Source organism: Ahaetulla prasina, chromosome 6, assembly GCF_028640845.1.
Source record: "Ahaetulla prasina isolate Xishuangbanna chromosome 6, ASM2864084v1, whole genome shotgun sequence".
NCBI lineage: Eukaryota > Metazoa > Chordata > Lepidosauria > Squamata > Colubridae > Ahaetulla > Ahaetulla prasina.
In genome coordinates this window covers 111,693,724-111,709,801 of record NC_080544.1, presented here as the reverse complement: position 1 = coordinate 111,709,801, position 16,078 = coordinate 111,693,724, and the positions used below count along the sequence as shown (strand labels likewise).

At 45.7% G+C, this 16,078-nt stretch overlaps 2 protein-coding genes across 2 annotated transcripts in view; both read right to left on the bottom strand.

The window, feature by feature from the left end:
* Positions 1-6,945, bottom strand: part of MUC4 (mucin 4, cell surface associated) — a 38,238-nt gene extending 31,293 nt beyond the window's left edge. Inside the window, exon 1 of the mRNA XM_058189165.1 lies at positions 6,915-6,945. Coding sequence (XP_058045148.1) covers positions 6,915-6,945 — 31 coding nt within the window. The remainder of the gene's footprint in view (positions 1-6,914) is intronic.
* Positions 6,946-15,221: 8,276 nt separating this feature from the next.
* LOC131200677 (mucin-2-like) overlaps positions 15,222-16,078 on the bottom strand; it is a 16,175-nt gene continuing 15,318 nt past the window's right edge. Inside the window, exon 5 of the mRNA XM_058187806.1 lies at positions 15,222-15,656. Within this exon, the coding sequence (XP_058043789.1) occupies positions 15,594-15,656 (63 nt within the window). The 3' untranslated portion in view covers positions 15,222-15,593. The remainder of the gene's footprint in view (positions 15,657-16,078) is intronic.

The following is a 16,078-nucleotide window of genomic DNA, read 5'->3' as shown; positions in this document are numbered from 1 at the left end:
TAGCACTCCCCTTGCAGTCTCTGAGAGGTCTTCAAGGGCAACTTCACGTAAAGCACACACTGCAGTAGTCCAGACTGGTGTGATGCAATCTAGTTGCCCAGGCAGAGCTTTGATGCTCTGCTATTTATAAAAAACATTCTCCAATTTCCACGAGTGGCACATAGGTTTCTCCAGAGGGACACGAGGGGCTTCAGATTGTACATTTCTACATTTACAGTATGGGTAAGTCCTCAATTTATGACCACAAATCAGCCCAACATTTCTGCTGCTAAGTGAGACGTGTGTGAATTTTGCGACATTTTTACGACCTTTCTTGGCCACAGTTGTTAAGCGAGACACCGCAGGTGTTAAGCAACATGGTTGTTAAGTGAATCTGGCTTCCCCCACTGAATTTGCTTGTCAGAAGGTCGCAAAAGCGGATCACGTGACCCCCCAGGACTCTGCAACCCGTCATAAGTACACGCCAGTTGCCAAGCGCCTGAATTTGGATCACGGGGATGCTGCTACGGCCGTAAGTGTGAAAAACAGTCATAAGTCGCTTTTTTTCAATCCCGTTGTAACTTCGAGCAGTCAACTAAAGGAGCTGTTGTAAGTTGAGAAGCTGTACAATTAACCCTAACATTCGTGTATAAAGGTTTGCAGAAACGCCTTCAGCTACAAAAAAGATTAACCGACATTACTAGTAACCAAGTTTAGAACACAGTACAAGCGAAACCACTAACCTGGTTGTCACCTAACCTGGTTTTAATCATGCCTGTGTGAACCGAGCTTTTATGCCAGTTGCAGGAAAACGTATTTTTTTCTGCATCTTTTACCAAAACTTGTCAAGTACCACAACACATAGAAACTAGAAGTGCTAACTTCACTCGGCGTTTTCCGAATCAATTACTCTGGTGTTAAAACTTGTCTATAAGTTTTATATATTATACACTGTAAGCCGCCCTGAGTCTTCGGAGAAGGGCGGGATATAAATGTAAATAAATATATATATATATATTTTGTGCTTATTAGAAGCAACCTAGGAGAAATCTCCTGACAGGAAGGATAATTAATCAGTGGAACAGCTTGCCACCAGAAGTTGTGAATGCTCCAACACTGGAGATTTTTAAAAAGAGATTGGACAGCCATTTGACCTGCTTGATCAAGGAGTCAGACTAAAAGACCTAAACAATAACTACGAGCAGGACCTTGGAGTCCTGGTGGACGATCCCTTAAAATGTGAGCAGCCAAAAAAAAAGCTAATACAATCCTGGGTTGTATAAACAGAGGCGTAGAATCAAAATCATGTGAAGGATTAGTACAACTTTATAAATCCTTAGTAAGGCCACACCTGGAATTCTGCATCTGGTTTTGGTCCCCACATTAAAAAAAAAGATGTTGAGACATTGGAAAAAGTTCAGAGAAGAGCAACTAAGAGGATTAAAGGCCTGGAGACTAAAACGTACGAAGAACGGCTGCAGGATTTGAGTTTGGCTAGTCTAAAGAAAAGAAGAATTAGGGGTGACACGATAGCAGTATTTCAGTATTTGAGGGGCTGCCCCAAAGAAGAGGGGATCAATTTTTTTTATTTTTTATTTATTTGAATTTATATCCCGCCCTTCTCCGAAGACTCAGGGCGGCTTACAGTGTATAAGGCAATAGTCTCATCCTATTTGTATATTTATATACAAAGTCAACTTATTGCCCCCCCCCAACAATCTGGGTCCTCATTTTACCTACCTTATAAAGGATGGAAGGTGCTTTGGAAAATTTATTTTCCAAAGCACCAGAAGGCAAGACAAGAAGTTACGGATGGAAACTGATCAAAGAGAGAAGCAACCTGGAATTAAGGAGAAACTTCCTAACAGTGAGGACAATTAACCAGTGGAACAACTTGCCACCCAGAAGTTGTGGAAGCGCCATCACTGGAGGTTTTTAAGAAGAGACTGGACAGCCATTTGTCTGGAATTGCCTGGAGGTCTTCTGCTTGAGCAGGGGGTTGGACTAGAAGACCTCCAAAGGCCCCTTCCAGCTTTATTTTGATTGAAACCTCCAAGGAGTCTTCCAGCTATGTTACGGTATTCTGTTACTCGGATTAGCAAAGTCCTCCTTCTCCACTGGCCTTCCTCCAGCCCTTCCTTCTCCCTCAATTGCGTCTTGAATTAAATCTTGAACATGCCCACCTCCCTCTTCGAACGCTGCAGAAGCCAACTCACCGCACAAAAGCCATGCCCAGAATCCAACCAGGGCTCCCCGCAGCAGCTCCTTCGGGCTTCCCATGGACCAGGCCGTTGACTTTGCTGGAGAAGACCACAGGGTGGCTGAGGTCCTTCAATTGGACCAAGTAGAATGTCCTATGGGATCCGTGGGTCCTTATAAGAGGTGGGAAGGGGGCTGTGCCCATAGCCACGCCCCCCCCTGTTTCTTCTCTGGTTACAACCCGAGGGCTGGAAAGAACTAAGGTTAAACAAAGGTCCTTTCCATCTAACCGAATAACTGAAAAACAGAGTTGGAAGAGGCCTTGAAGGTCTTCTAGACCAACCCCTTGCTCAAGCAGGAAATCCTATACAGGTAGTCCTCGACTTACGGCCACCACTGAGTCCAGAATGTATTTCGTGAAGGGAGTTTTGCCCCAGTTACGGCTTTTCTTGCCACCCGTTGTTAAGTGAATCACTGCCATTGTTAAATTAGCTGACGCGGTTGTTAAGTGAATCTGGTTTCCCCATTGACTTTGCTTGTCAAGAAGGTCGCAAAAGCGGATCACGTGATTCTGGGACACGTCATAAGTATGAAACAGTTGCTGAGAATCTGAATTTTGATTCCCACGACCATGGGGATGCTGCGACGGTCGTAAGTGTGAAAAATGGTCGTTAAGACACTTTGATCATTGTAATTTCAAACGGTCGCTAAATGAATGGTTGCAGTTCGAGGACTCCCTATACAATTCCGGACAAATGGCTGTCCGGTCTCTTCTTGAAGATCTCCAGAGATGGAGAACCCATCTTTACAACTCATATGCGAATTTACTCATGTATGTATGATTTTTGAGTTAATTATCTATCTAGTTAATTGTCGTCTCATCCAACCCTCATCTAACTGGTTAACCAGGATGTCATAGACTAGAGCAGGGGTCTCCAACCTTGGCAACTTTAACCCTGGAGGACTTCAACTCCCAGAATCCCTCAGCCAGCTTTGCTTACTCTCTTGCAATCCCTTCCTCTGCAATCTCTCCACTTTGGCAGGTAAGAGGAAAAAAAACCAGACATGTCCGGCTGAGGAATTCTGGGAGTTTTATTTATTTATTTTTATTTATTTATTCGCATTTTTATACCGCCCTATCTCCCGAGGGACTCAGGGCGGTTTACAACCTGATAAAAAACATACATATAAATACAGAATAAAACATCAATTAAAAAACTTATTAAATAAGGTTGAATATTTAAAATAGCAATAAAAGTAACAAAAACCCCAATTAAAACCAAATTCAAAATTTAAAATTCTAGTCCAGTCTTGCGCAAATAAACAGATGTGTCTTAAGCTTGCGGCGAAAGGTTCGAAGGTCAGGAAGTTGGCGAAGTCCTGGGGGAAGTTTGTTCCAGAGGGTGGGAGCCCCCACAGAAAAGGCCCTTCCCCTGGGTGTCGCCAGTCGGCACTTCCTGGCCGACAGCACCCTGAGGAGTCCTTCCCTGTGAGAGCGCACGGGTCGGTGGGAGGCAATCGATGGCAGCAGACGGTCCCGTAAGTAACCCGGCCCTATGCCATGGAGCGCTTTGAAGATAGTTACCAAAACCTTGAAGCGCACCCGGAAGGCCACAGGTAGCCAGTGCAGTCTGCGCAGGAGAGGTGTCACATGGGAGCCACGAGGGGCTCCCTCTATCACCCGCGCAGCCGAATTCTGGACCAACTGGAGCCTCTGGGTGCTCCTCAAGGGGAGCCCCATGTAGAGAGCATTGCAGTAATCCAGATGAGCTGTCACGAGAGCATGAGTGACCGTGCATAGGGCATCCCGGTCTAGAAAGGGGCGCAACTGGCGAACCAGGCGCACCTGGTAAAAAGCTCTCCTGGAGACGGCCGTCAAATAGTCTTCGAAGGACAATGACTCGCCCCCAACAGTCAGCCGTGGCTGCAGCTGACTGTACCGGGATGCCGGCATCCACAGCCACTCCGTCTTGGAGGGATTGAGCTTGAGCCTGTTGAAGTCCACAAGTCTTAAAGTTGCCAAAGTTGGAGACCCCGTCTCTAAAATTCCTTTCCTCTCTAACTTCAGCCTTTAGATTCTTTGAATTAAGAAAATGACTCAACCTCTTTCCTCAGCATAACATTTGCTTGCACACCTCTGAGCCTTGCACAGATTCCAGAGACGTGCAAGTGAACATCCCTGGAACATTGGAGCTTTGCTGGCTGGGGAATTCTGGGAACTGAAGGTCACCAGGCTGAAAGTTGCCGGGGTTGGAGACCCCTGGACTAGAGCACTTTGTCAAATGCATTGCTGAAGTTAAGGTATATTATGTCCACTCCATTCCCATAGTCTATGAAATCATCTCGTACTACCGTTGCACAGTCTACAATAAAATTATAAACCGGTAGGCCTCCACTTACAAAAGTTCGCTTAGTGACCGTTCAAAGTTACAACGTGCACTGAAAAAAGTGACTTAGCACCATTTTTCACACTTAGGACCCAGAGGTGGGTTTCAATTTTTTTTTACTACCGGTTCTGTGGGTGTGGCTTGGTGGGCGTGGCATGGGTTGATGGGTGTGGCTTGATGGGCGTGGCAGGGGAAAGATACTATAAAATCTCCATTCCCACCCCACTCCAGGGGAAGGATGCTGCAAAATCTCCATTCCCACCCCACTCCAGGGGAAGGACGCTGCAAAATCCCCATTCCCACCCCACTCCAGGGGAAGGATGCTGTAAAATCTCCATTCCCACCCCACTCCAGGGGAAGGTTACTGCAAAATCCCCATTCCCACCCCACTCCAGGGGAAGGTTACTGCAAAATCTCCATTCCCACCCCACTCCAGGGGAAGGATACTGCAAAATCTCCATTCCCACCCCACTCCAGGGGAAGGATACTGCAAAATCCCCATTCCCACCCCACTCCAGGGGAAGGATACTGCAAAATCTCCGTTCCCACCCCACTCCAGGGGAAGGATACTGCAAAATCTCCATTCCCACCCCACTCCAGGGGAAGGATACAGCAAAATCTCCATTCCCACCCCACTCCAGGAGAAGGATGCTCTAAAATCTCCATTCCCACCCCACTCCAGGGGAAGGATACTGCAAAATCTCCATTTTCTCCTGATCATCTGGGACTCGGGAGGCAGAGAATAGATGTGGGCGGGGCCAGTCAGAATTTTTCCTACCGGTTCACCGAACTACTCAAAATTTCCACTACCAGTTCTCCAGAACTGGTCAGAACCTGCTGAAACCCCACCTCTGTTATGACCTCTGCAGCATCTCCATAGTCCATAGATTTACGTTCGGATGCTGGACAACTGGTTCATATTTATACTGGTTGCAGGGTCCTCGGGGTCATGTGATCAGAGATGGGTATTCAGCCGGTTCGGACCGATGCAGGCGAACCGGTAGTGGAAATCGCGGATGAGCCTGCCCACCGGCCCCAGCTCTATGCTGTCTTATTTAGGCATGTTTTCGAGGCTGGGTGCATGTGCAGAAGGCAGAACCCCAAGGTCTTTGACAGGGTGGGGGTCATCTGTAAGGTAATGTCCATCGAGTTTGTATTTAGTGTTTGGATTCTTTTTTTCCAATGTGTAAGAGAGCATTTGCTGGTTGAGATTTGGAGTTGCCAGGTTTTAGACCATTCTGATACAAAGTCTTTTTGAAGACTAGCTGTATTGTTGGTAGTGTTAAATAGTTTGACATCGTCAGCGAAGAGAACACAATTACTTTTAATATGTAATTTTACTTTTCAACATCTTCGTCAATGACTTGGACGAGGGGATAGATGGGGAACTCATCAAATTTGCAGATGACGCCAAGCTGGCAGGAATAGCCAACACTCCACACTGACAGGGAGGAGAATTAAAAGTGGAACAACTTGCCTCCAGAAGTTGTGAATGTTCCAACACTGGAAGTTTTAAAGAAGAGATTGGACAACCATTTGTCTGAAGTGGTGTGGGGTTTCCTGCCTAAGCATGGGGTTGGACTAGAAGACCTCCAAGGTCCCTTCCAACTCTGCTATTCTCTTCTATCCTATCCTATCCTATCCTATCCTATCCTAGCCTATCCTATCCTATCCTGTGCTATGCTATGCTATTCTATTCTATTCTATTCTATTCTATTCTGTAATTCTCTTCTATCCTATCCTATCCTATCCTATCCTATCCTATCCTATCCTATCCTATCCTATCCTATCCTATCCTATCCTATCCTATCCTATCCTGTGCTATCCTGTGCTATTCTATTCTATTCTATTCTATTCTATTCTATTCTATTCTATTCTATTCTATTCTATTCTATTCTAAGCCTCGCTGCTGAAGACATGTAATATTAAAGACATACTTTTCTGGCCCAATTTTTTCTGATAGGATACCTAATTAAAAACAATTCAGGTTTAACAATCTGCATGTGTAAATTCTGATTCCCCCATCATTGCGGTCATAAGTCCAGGGCTACCTGTTCCCGGAGCCTTTTCAAGGTGTAATTTTTGAAGAAGTCACCTGGTCTGCTTAGGTGAGCCACCCACTCAAACATCCTTGGAAGGCGCAGAACAATTTGAGTCTCCAGTTAGGGTCCCTCAGGGTCATAAAAATGCTAATTCTGCTCCAGTCCATTAAATCCGCTGATGAGGCCACAGACCATGAATCGCTAAAGGCTCTTTGGATCACCTGCCACTCATTCTTGGCCCGATGAGTCAAAGAAGGGCATTATGTCACCAGCCAATGAAAGGGAGCATGGATGATAACCTACGCACTTCGAGAACGGGATGTGACGATAGACGTCATCGCGTCCTGCCGATATCAGGAGGATCTCAAAAGTCCTTTTAAAAGATGGAAGGAGATTGCAGGGTCTTCTCACCCCCTGCGCGAATTCCAGAGTTATTCTTCATCGGAACTCATAAGTTACGAGTTTGTTTATTGGAAGCATGGAATTTTCCAGAATTGGTTTTTGCGGGGGAACGCGGGAACCTGTTTAGAAGTCTGACCGACGAGCGGATTGTGGGGGGGGGGAGGAATTGTCCCTTTAAATTCACGGCTAGGACATGTAGTCCTTGACTTACAACGATTCGTTTAGTGGCCGTTCGAAGTCACGACGGCATTTAAAAAAGAGAATTAGGACCGTTTTTCACACTTATGACGGCATCCCCCTCACAAGGTCAAAATTCAGATGCTTGGCAACTGACTCATATTTATGACGGTTTCAGTGTCCCGGGGTTACGTGATCCCCTCTTGCGACTTTCTGAACAGCAGAGTCAAGGGGGAAGGCAGATTCACTCAACAACCCCTGTTGCTTAACCACTGCGGTGACTCACTTAACAACTCTGGCCAGAAACGGCGTAGGAGGTCGCGAAACTGACGTAACAAATGTCTCACTTAGCAGCAGAAATGTTGGGCTCAACTGCGGTCGTAAGTCGAGGACTGCAAAGTAAAGGCAGATATGTGGAAATGTGCAATCTGAAGCACTCGTATCCCTCTGGAGAAACCCATGTGTGCCACTCGTTAGAAGTTGGAGAACTAACTTAACGATTGCAATGAAAGGATACTGCAAAATCCCCATTCTCTCCATTCCTGGGGGAAGGATATTGCAAAATCCCCATTCCCTCCAATCCTGGGGGAAGGATATTGCAAAATCCCCATTCCCTCCCCACTCCTGGGGAAAGGATACTGCAAAATCCCCATTCTCTCCATTCCTGGGGGAAGGATACTGCAAAATCCCATTCCTCCCATTCCTGGGGAAGGATATTGCAAAATCCCATTCTCCCATTCCTCCCATTCCTGGGGAAGGATATTGCAAAATCCCCATTCTCCATTCCTGGGGAAGGATTTTGCAAAATCCCATTCCTCCCAACTCCTGGGGAAAGGATACTGCAAAATCCCCATTCCTGGGGAAAGGATACTGCAAAATCCCATTCTCTCCATTCCTGGGGAAGGATATGCAAAATCCCATTCCTCCACTCCTGGGGAAAGGATACTGCAAAATCCCCATTCTCTCCATTCCTGGGGGAAGGATACTGCAAAATCCCCATTCTCTCCCCACTCCTGGGGGAAGGATACTGCAAAATCCCCATTCTCTCCATTCCTGGGGGAAGGATTTTGCAAAATCCCCATTCCCTCCCCACTCCTGGGGAAAGGATACTGCAAAATCCCCATTCTCTCCATTCCTGGGGGAAGGATATTGCAAAATCCCCATTCTCTCCATTCCTGGGGGAAGGATTTTGCAAAATCCCCATTCCCTCCCAACTCCTGGGGAAAGGATACTGCAAAATCCCCATTCTCTCCATTCCTGGGGGAAGGATTTTGCAAAATCCCCATTCCCTCCCCACTCCTGGGGAAAGGATACTGCAAAATCCCCATTCTCTCCATTCCTGGGGGAAGGATACTGCAAAATCCCCATTCCCTCCCCACTCCTGGGGGAAGGATATTGCAAAATCCCCATTCCCTCCCCACTCCTGGGGGAAGGATATTGCAAAATCCCCATTCCCTCCCCATTCCTGGGGGAAGGATATTGCAAAATCCCCATTCTCTCCATTCCTGGGGGAAGGATTTTGCAAAATCCCCATTCCCTCCCCACTCCTGGGGAAAGGATACTGCAAAATCCCCATTCTCTCCATTCCTGGGGGAAGGATACTGCAAAATCCCCATTCTCTCCCTACTCCTGGGGGAAGGATACTGCAAAATCCCCATTCTCTCCATTCCTGGGGGAAGGATATTGCAAAATCCCCATTCCCTCCCCACTCCTGGGGAAAGGATACTGCAAAATCCCCATTCTCTCCATTCCTGGGGGAAGGATATTGCAAAATCCCCATTCCCTCCCCACTCCTGGGGAAAGGATACTGCAAAATCCCCATTCTCTCCCTACTCCTGGGGGAAGGATACTGCAAAATCCCCATTCTCTCCATTCCTGGGGGAAGGATATTGCAAAATCCCCATTCCCTCCCCACTCCTGGGGAAAGGATACTGCAAAATCCCCATTCTCTCCATTCCTGGGGGAAGGATATTGCAAAATCCCCATTCTCTCCATTCCTGGGGGAAGGATATTGCAAAATCCCCATTCCCTCCCCACTCCTGGGGGAAGGATATTGCAAAATCCCCATTCTCTCCATTCCTGGGGGAAGGATATTGCAAAATCCCCATTCTCTCCATTCCTGGGGGAAGGATATTGCAAAATCCCCATTCCCTCCCCACTCCTGGGGAAAGGATACTGCAAAATCCCCATTCTCTCCCCACTCCTGGGGGAAGGATACTGCAAAATCCCCATCCTCTCCATTCCTGGGGGAAGGATATTGCAAAATCACCATTCCCTCCCCACTCCTGGGGAAAGGATACTGCAAAATCCCCATTCTCTCCATTCCTGGGGGAAGGATATTGCAAAATCTGCAATATCTGAGGCCAGCCAGAGAGGTGGTATTTGCCGGTTCTATGAACTACTCAAAATTTCCACTACCAGTTCTCCAGAACCTGTCAGAAACCTGCTGGATTTCAGCCCTGGGTGTATTTGTGCACCCAGATGAATGTGTGCCCTAGGTAGTAAAGTAGACCCAACCGTTTGGCTGGTTTATCATTCAATAAACTACGTGAACTCAAGAAGGACTTATAAACATATTGCGTGAAAACGGCCGTTGCTAGCTGAGACGTAAACTGTTAGTGATGGGTGCAGAAAGTAGGGGCGCACAGAATATACAAAATCAGTTATTTTATTGAAGATGCATCTTCAAGGAAAGCCATCTGTCTCATAGGGACAAATCAGGGCTTCTTACATGCTTACTGAACCAAACATTTGACTTATTAAATAGTTGGTTTGTTTTTTAAGTTTTTATTTCCATGCATGTTGTGCTGTTTCACAATTAGCTCTGCTGTGGGGTTCTTGGTGCTCTCTAAGCTTGGTTGTTTTCTTGCAGATATTTTCTCACCAAACCAGTTAACATGGGCCTCTGGTGGCTCAGCAGACTAAGTCTGTCTGCTGTTAACACAGCTGCTTGCAATTACTGCAGGTTCAAGTCCCACCAGGCCCAAGGTTGACTCAGCCTTCCATCCTTTATAAGGTAGGTAAAATGAGGACCCAGATTGTTAGGGGCAATAAATTGACTTTGTATATAATATACAAATGGATGAAGACTATTGCTTGACACGCTGTAAGCCGCCCTGAGACTTCGGAGAAGGGCGGGATATAAATGCAAATTAAAAAAAAAACATTATCAGTGCAAACTGCACCCCCACTTCTAGCACTGAGGATGTTACCTAGTTGGGTCATGAAATGTCTACAAAAAAACCCCACCAAGCTGAGACCACCAAGGACCCCCAAAGTCCTCCTACCTCCTCCTCCTCTTCACAAACCCCTCTCCCTTTTAGCACTGATGATATTCTCTAGTTGGGCCATGAAACATCTGCAAGAGAACAACCCAAGTTCAGAGAGCAGCAAAGATCCTACAGTCTTCCTCCTCCTCCTCCTCCTCCTCCTCCTCTTCTTCTTTCTCTTCCTCCTCCTCCACTTCCTTCTCCACCTCCTCCTCTCCACAAACCCCACTTCCTTCTAGCACTGATGAAGATCCCTAGTTGGGTCATGAAATGTTTACAGAAAACCCACCAAGCTCAGAGAGCACCAAGAACCCCACAGTCTTCCTCCTCCTCCTCCTCCTCCTCCTCCTCCTATTCCAACCTCCCTCCCTTCTAGCATTGATGAGTCTCCATGCTGGCTGGGGAATTCTAGGAGTTGAAGTCCACATCTCTTAACCGTCCAAGGTTGAAAAACTCTGCTCAAAATGGAATGTATTTTTGGATTGATTTATTTATTTTAAAAATAACCTCATGAAAAATAAAGTTGAAGGTCACCCCATGATAGTTTTGGGGAGAAATAATTGCTGCTGAAATTTATTAGCTATGGATCAGTGAGAATTATGAAAATCAGCTGTTCCATCTTGTAGATCTTGGCTTCTCCTTCCCAAATTTGTGATAGAAAGAGGCTTCAGTTGAGAATGGTTTCGCGATGAATTTTTGCTTTCTTAATTTCTATTAATTTGCTGCCTATCTCGCCACAAGGAATCGTTGTCAATATCTGGAAGCAGAACCAGAAAACCTTCTAGGTTCTCCAAGGTGACCCTTCTACCGAAGGGCTAACCTTCGGCCATCTGTTTTCCTAATTTGGCCAAACTGCTTGAAGAGTTAATAGGTGACCAGTATGTTACATAATCTGGTTTAGGAGGGGAACTTTTCCTTCTAGTCCTCCAAACGCTTTCCAAATTAATGATCTGAATCTTCTGCGTCGCGTCGCAGCGTTGGCCAAACCGATGATCCGTTCAGTTGGACACGAATTGCCCGAGGGCCTGAAATATTTTCATTTGGGGAGGGGGAAATAAATGATCGTTGCAAAAGAGGACGCAAGTCCATTAATAGCCCCTGGGCCAGATGTCAGAAGAATTGAGCCGTCATGCATGGGTTTTTTTCCCTCCCCTTGTGGTTATTTCCAAATTTGTTTGTGGAGCCTTGGGTACCAGTTCTGTAGGATGTCAGCTGGGCCCACCATTCATTCTATAATTCAATTTTATTTTATTTTTTGTCTTCCAAACCAGAGTCAAGCCTGCTTATCTGCAGAAATTCCAGCCCTTTCCAGGAATTACAGAATAACAGAGTGGGAAGGGACCATGGAGGTCTTCTAGTTCAGGGGTCTTCGACCTTGGCAACTTTAAGCCTGGTGGACTTCAACTCCCAGAGCTGAAGTCCACCAGGTAACCAACATGAAGATGATCCAGTTGCCGAGCTACCTGAACTTTGATCCCGTGACCTTGGGGATGCTGCAATGGTCGTAAATCTGAAAACTGGTCCGTGCTGTTGTAACTTCAAACAGTCACTAAACAAATTGTTGTAAGTCAAGGACTACCCATAATACCGGAATCTTCCCAGATAGGCAGGTTTTGCCTGGGAGAGACCAGATAAGACACAAAGGCATTTAGGTGTGTCTGTGTTCTGTCCCCCCTCGCCTCCGTCCGAGTGATGGCTTAATTAGCCGGCACTATCAGCTCTGGCAGCAAAATAGCGTGCCAAGTGACTCTGTTATCTCCCTTGATGCTGATGAGTCACCCAGGAACGAACAGTACTTCAGCTCTAGTTAAGCAGTTGATTTGCCTGCTACGAAGAGGCACAGCAGCTCTGGCTGCCTTTATATCCTGTGGGGTGTGGCTCCATGACTCAGCACTTCCTAGGCCTGCCCCACCCCTGCTTCTGTTGTTCCCACCTCTCCTGCCTACGAAACCTAGGGTCCAGCCAGGCCTGATTGTCATCAGCTGGGCCTGGAGGCGTGGCCTGGGGGGGAAAGAGTCAGGAGATGGAGGCCTCATTATTTCCTCCACCTGGTCTGCCTCTGGCTCCTGGAGCTGAGCCAGGGAAGCCGGTGCTCCCAAGGTAAGTCCTGATGGCCCTTCCCCCTCACTGTCCAAGTCACTTTTTGGCAGGGGGCCCAGCTCGGGGGGCGCAGACACAACAGTCTGTATGTATCAGACCTTGTCCTTTTGTGTCTACGTAACGATGCCAGGCTAATCGCTCACTTGACTCCGTCCTCCTGACTTGGCCCTTGAACCTGAAAGATTTTCAGCTGCAGTAGGACACGGCAATGGTCGTAAATCTGAAAACTGGTCATAAATCACTTTTTCCGTGCTGTTGTAACTTCAAACAGTCACTCAACGAATTGTTGTAAGTCAAGGACTACCCATAATACCGGAATCTTCCCAGACAGGCAGGTTTTGCCTGGGAGAGACCAGATAAGACACAAAGGCATTTAGGTGTGTCTGTGTTCTGTCCCCCCTCGCCTCCGTCCGAGTGATGGCTTAATTAGCCGGCACTATCAGCTCTGGCAGCAAAATAGCGAGCGTCTGCCAAGTGTCTCTGTTATCTCCCTTGATGCCGATGTGTCACCCAGGAACAAGCAGTACTTCAGCTCTAGTTAAGCAGTTGATTTGCCTGCTACGAAGAGGCACAGCAGCTGTCGCTGGTTTTATATCCTGTGGGGTGTGGCTCCATGACACAGCAGTTCCTAGGCCTGCCCCACCCCTGCTTCTGTTGTTCCCTCCTCTCCTGCCTACGAAACCTAGGGTCCAGCCAGGCCTGATTGCCATCAGCCGGGTCTGGAGGCGTGGCCTGGGGGGGGAAGAGTCAGGGGACGGAGGCCTCGTTATTTCTTCCACCTGGCCTGCCTTTGGCTCCTGGAGCTGAGCCAGGGAAGCTGGTGCTCCCGAGGTAAGTCCTGATGGCCCTTCCCCCTCACTTTCCAAGTCACTTTCTGGCAGGAGGGCCGGCTCGGGGGGCGCAGACACAACAGTCTGTGTGTATCAGACCTTGTCCTTTTGTGTCTACGTAACGATGCCAGGCTAATCGCTCACTTGACTCCGTCCTCCTGACTTGGCCCTTGAACCTGAAAGATTTTCGGCTGCAGTAGGACACGGCAACAGTCGTAAATATGAGTCAACTGCCAAGGGTTCGAATTTTGATCACGTGACCATGGGGATGCTGCAACCGTCGTAAGTGTGAAAAAGAAACATAAATCTCTTTTTTCAGTGCTGTTGTAAGTTCAAACAGTCACTAAATCAATGGTTGTAAGTCAAGGAATACCTGCATTGCCTTTTCCAAAGGGATTAGACCTGGTGAATTTAGTTGCTGGAGTAAAAAAAACCATTTGTTTTGCCTTGTTACCTGACTTTTTAGCAATCAAACCTAAAGTAGTGGCCAAAATTGTGGAAACCTTTTGGGAAAAGTGTATTTTTGAGGTTTGATGGATAATAACACCACTTTTTTGAAGATAATCCTATTCCACTGCTGGAATGGCCTGGGAATAGCCCAGACCTTCACCCAATGGAAAATCTATGGAGCTGACTAAAGAAACTTGTTAGTCAGAGGTGACCCAGCAATAAAACCCAGTTAATAGAAGCCATCATTCAATCTTGGTTTCACATTAGAACAGCTGGAGAACTCAGAGACTTCGTTCACTCCATGGGAAGACGTTGTAAGGCCATAATTCATGCTAAAGGTTACCCAACTAAATATTAACTGACATGGTGATAATTTTTGTATATCTTGTTTGTTCTATGGTGATAATTTTTATATATCTCATTTTTTCTACGTTTCACTTTTCTTTATACTGTAACTGCTATTCTAATAGCAAATCCTTCATAGAAGTTATAGCATTACATTCTTGATTAAATTATCTTTCCATTGATATATAATTTTATGGTACTATTCCCAAAAAAAAGTGGTGTTATTCGCTAATTTCATAATCGTTTAATTATGAATTAATTATGATTAAGCTACGGTAATTAATCGTTTCATAGTTCCCATCACCAATCTCTTTCCACTTATGACTGTATGACTATAACTTGTTGCTGGCAATCCTTATGATTTATATTGATATATTGATCATCAATTGTGTTGTAAATGTTGTTATCTTGATGAAGGTATCTTTTCTTTTATGTACACTGAGAGCATATGCACCAAGACAAATTCCTTGTGTGTCCAATCACACTTGGCCAATAAATTTTATTCTATTCTATTCTATTCTACTAAGTCTGCACTACTATTAATCTTCTCATCGTTCCCATCACCCATCTCCTTCCACTTATGACTGTATGACTATAACTTTGTTGCTTGTATCCTTACGATTTATATTGATATTGATTGTTTCCTGATTGCTTATTTGTACTCTATCATTAAGTGTGTTGTACCTTATGATTCTTGATGAACGTATCTTTTCTTTTATGTACACTGAGAGCATATGCACCAAGACAAATTCCTTGTGTGTCCAATCACACTTGGCCAATAAAAAAAAAAATTCTATTAAAATTCTATTCTATTAAAAATTCTATTAAATTCTATTAATTTTAGAAAATACACCTTTTCCCAAAGATTTCCACAATTTTAGCCACTACTGTATAGTTGCTAGTTAGTTACTTAAGCTCAACACAAGGGTGTAACTACAACTACGAGGGCATTATTTCCAACCCTTTTAAGGCAGGAAACGCACACAGCTTGCATTCATACTAGACTCCTGAGCCGGTTACAACTTTCGGCTATTTATTTATTCAATGTATTAAGCTGTAATCTAACCAGACGGGCTGGATTTTCTGTCCAAGATGCTCAGCCAGTAAAAGGAATTAAGAGAGATCTTAAGCTCACTTAGAGTTATGCGGAAATAGTTTGAAAGGTTGGTGGGTATTGTGTGAACACAGCCGACCTCTTGATTTTGTGCGTTTCGCACCGTAGGGGAGAATTTGACACTTGATTTTTCACAAAAATTGAACAGAGCATTTGTGGAGTCTTGGAATCGGCTGGCCCGAAAAAATAAGAATTAAAAAAAAGCTGAAATCCGCAATTATGTACGTTATGACCACGCATTGATCCAGAAGAGGCACAAATTGGTCGCTTTCTGATCGCTTTCTTTTCCAACTTCTTTGCTAGCCAATCCAGGTCAGGCTGAAGCTGCCAACAGGAAATCTTGCCTGCAGTTCCTCATTGAGCTGGAAGGAAGAAGAGAAAAGATCAACATGATATTATTATGTGAGATTGAACTACTTTTCCGTGATGTTCAAATGGCTAAAATGTATGAAGAATGGTTGAAGGAACTGGGCATGGCTAGTCTAGGGAAGAGAAGGACCAGGGGAGACAGGAGAGCATCTTCCAATATTTGAGGGGCTGCCCCAGAGAGGAAGGGGGTCAAACTATTTTCCAAGGCACCTGAAGGCCAGACAAGGAATAATGGATGGAAACTGACCAAGGAGAGATTCAACCTAGAAATGAGGAGAAATTTTCTGACAGTGAGAACAATCAGTCAATGGAACAGAAGTTGCCTTCGGAAGTTGTGGGAGCTTCATCACTGGAGGCTTTCAAGAAGAGACTGGACGGCCATCTGTCAGAAATGGTGTAGGGTCTCCTGCTTGGG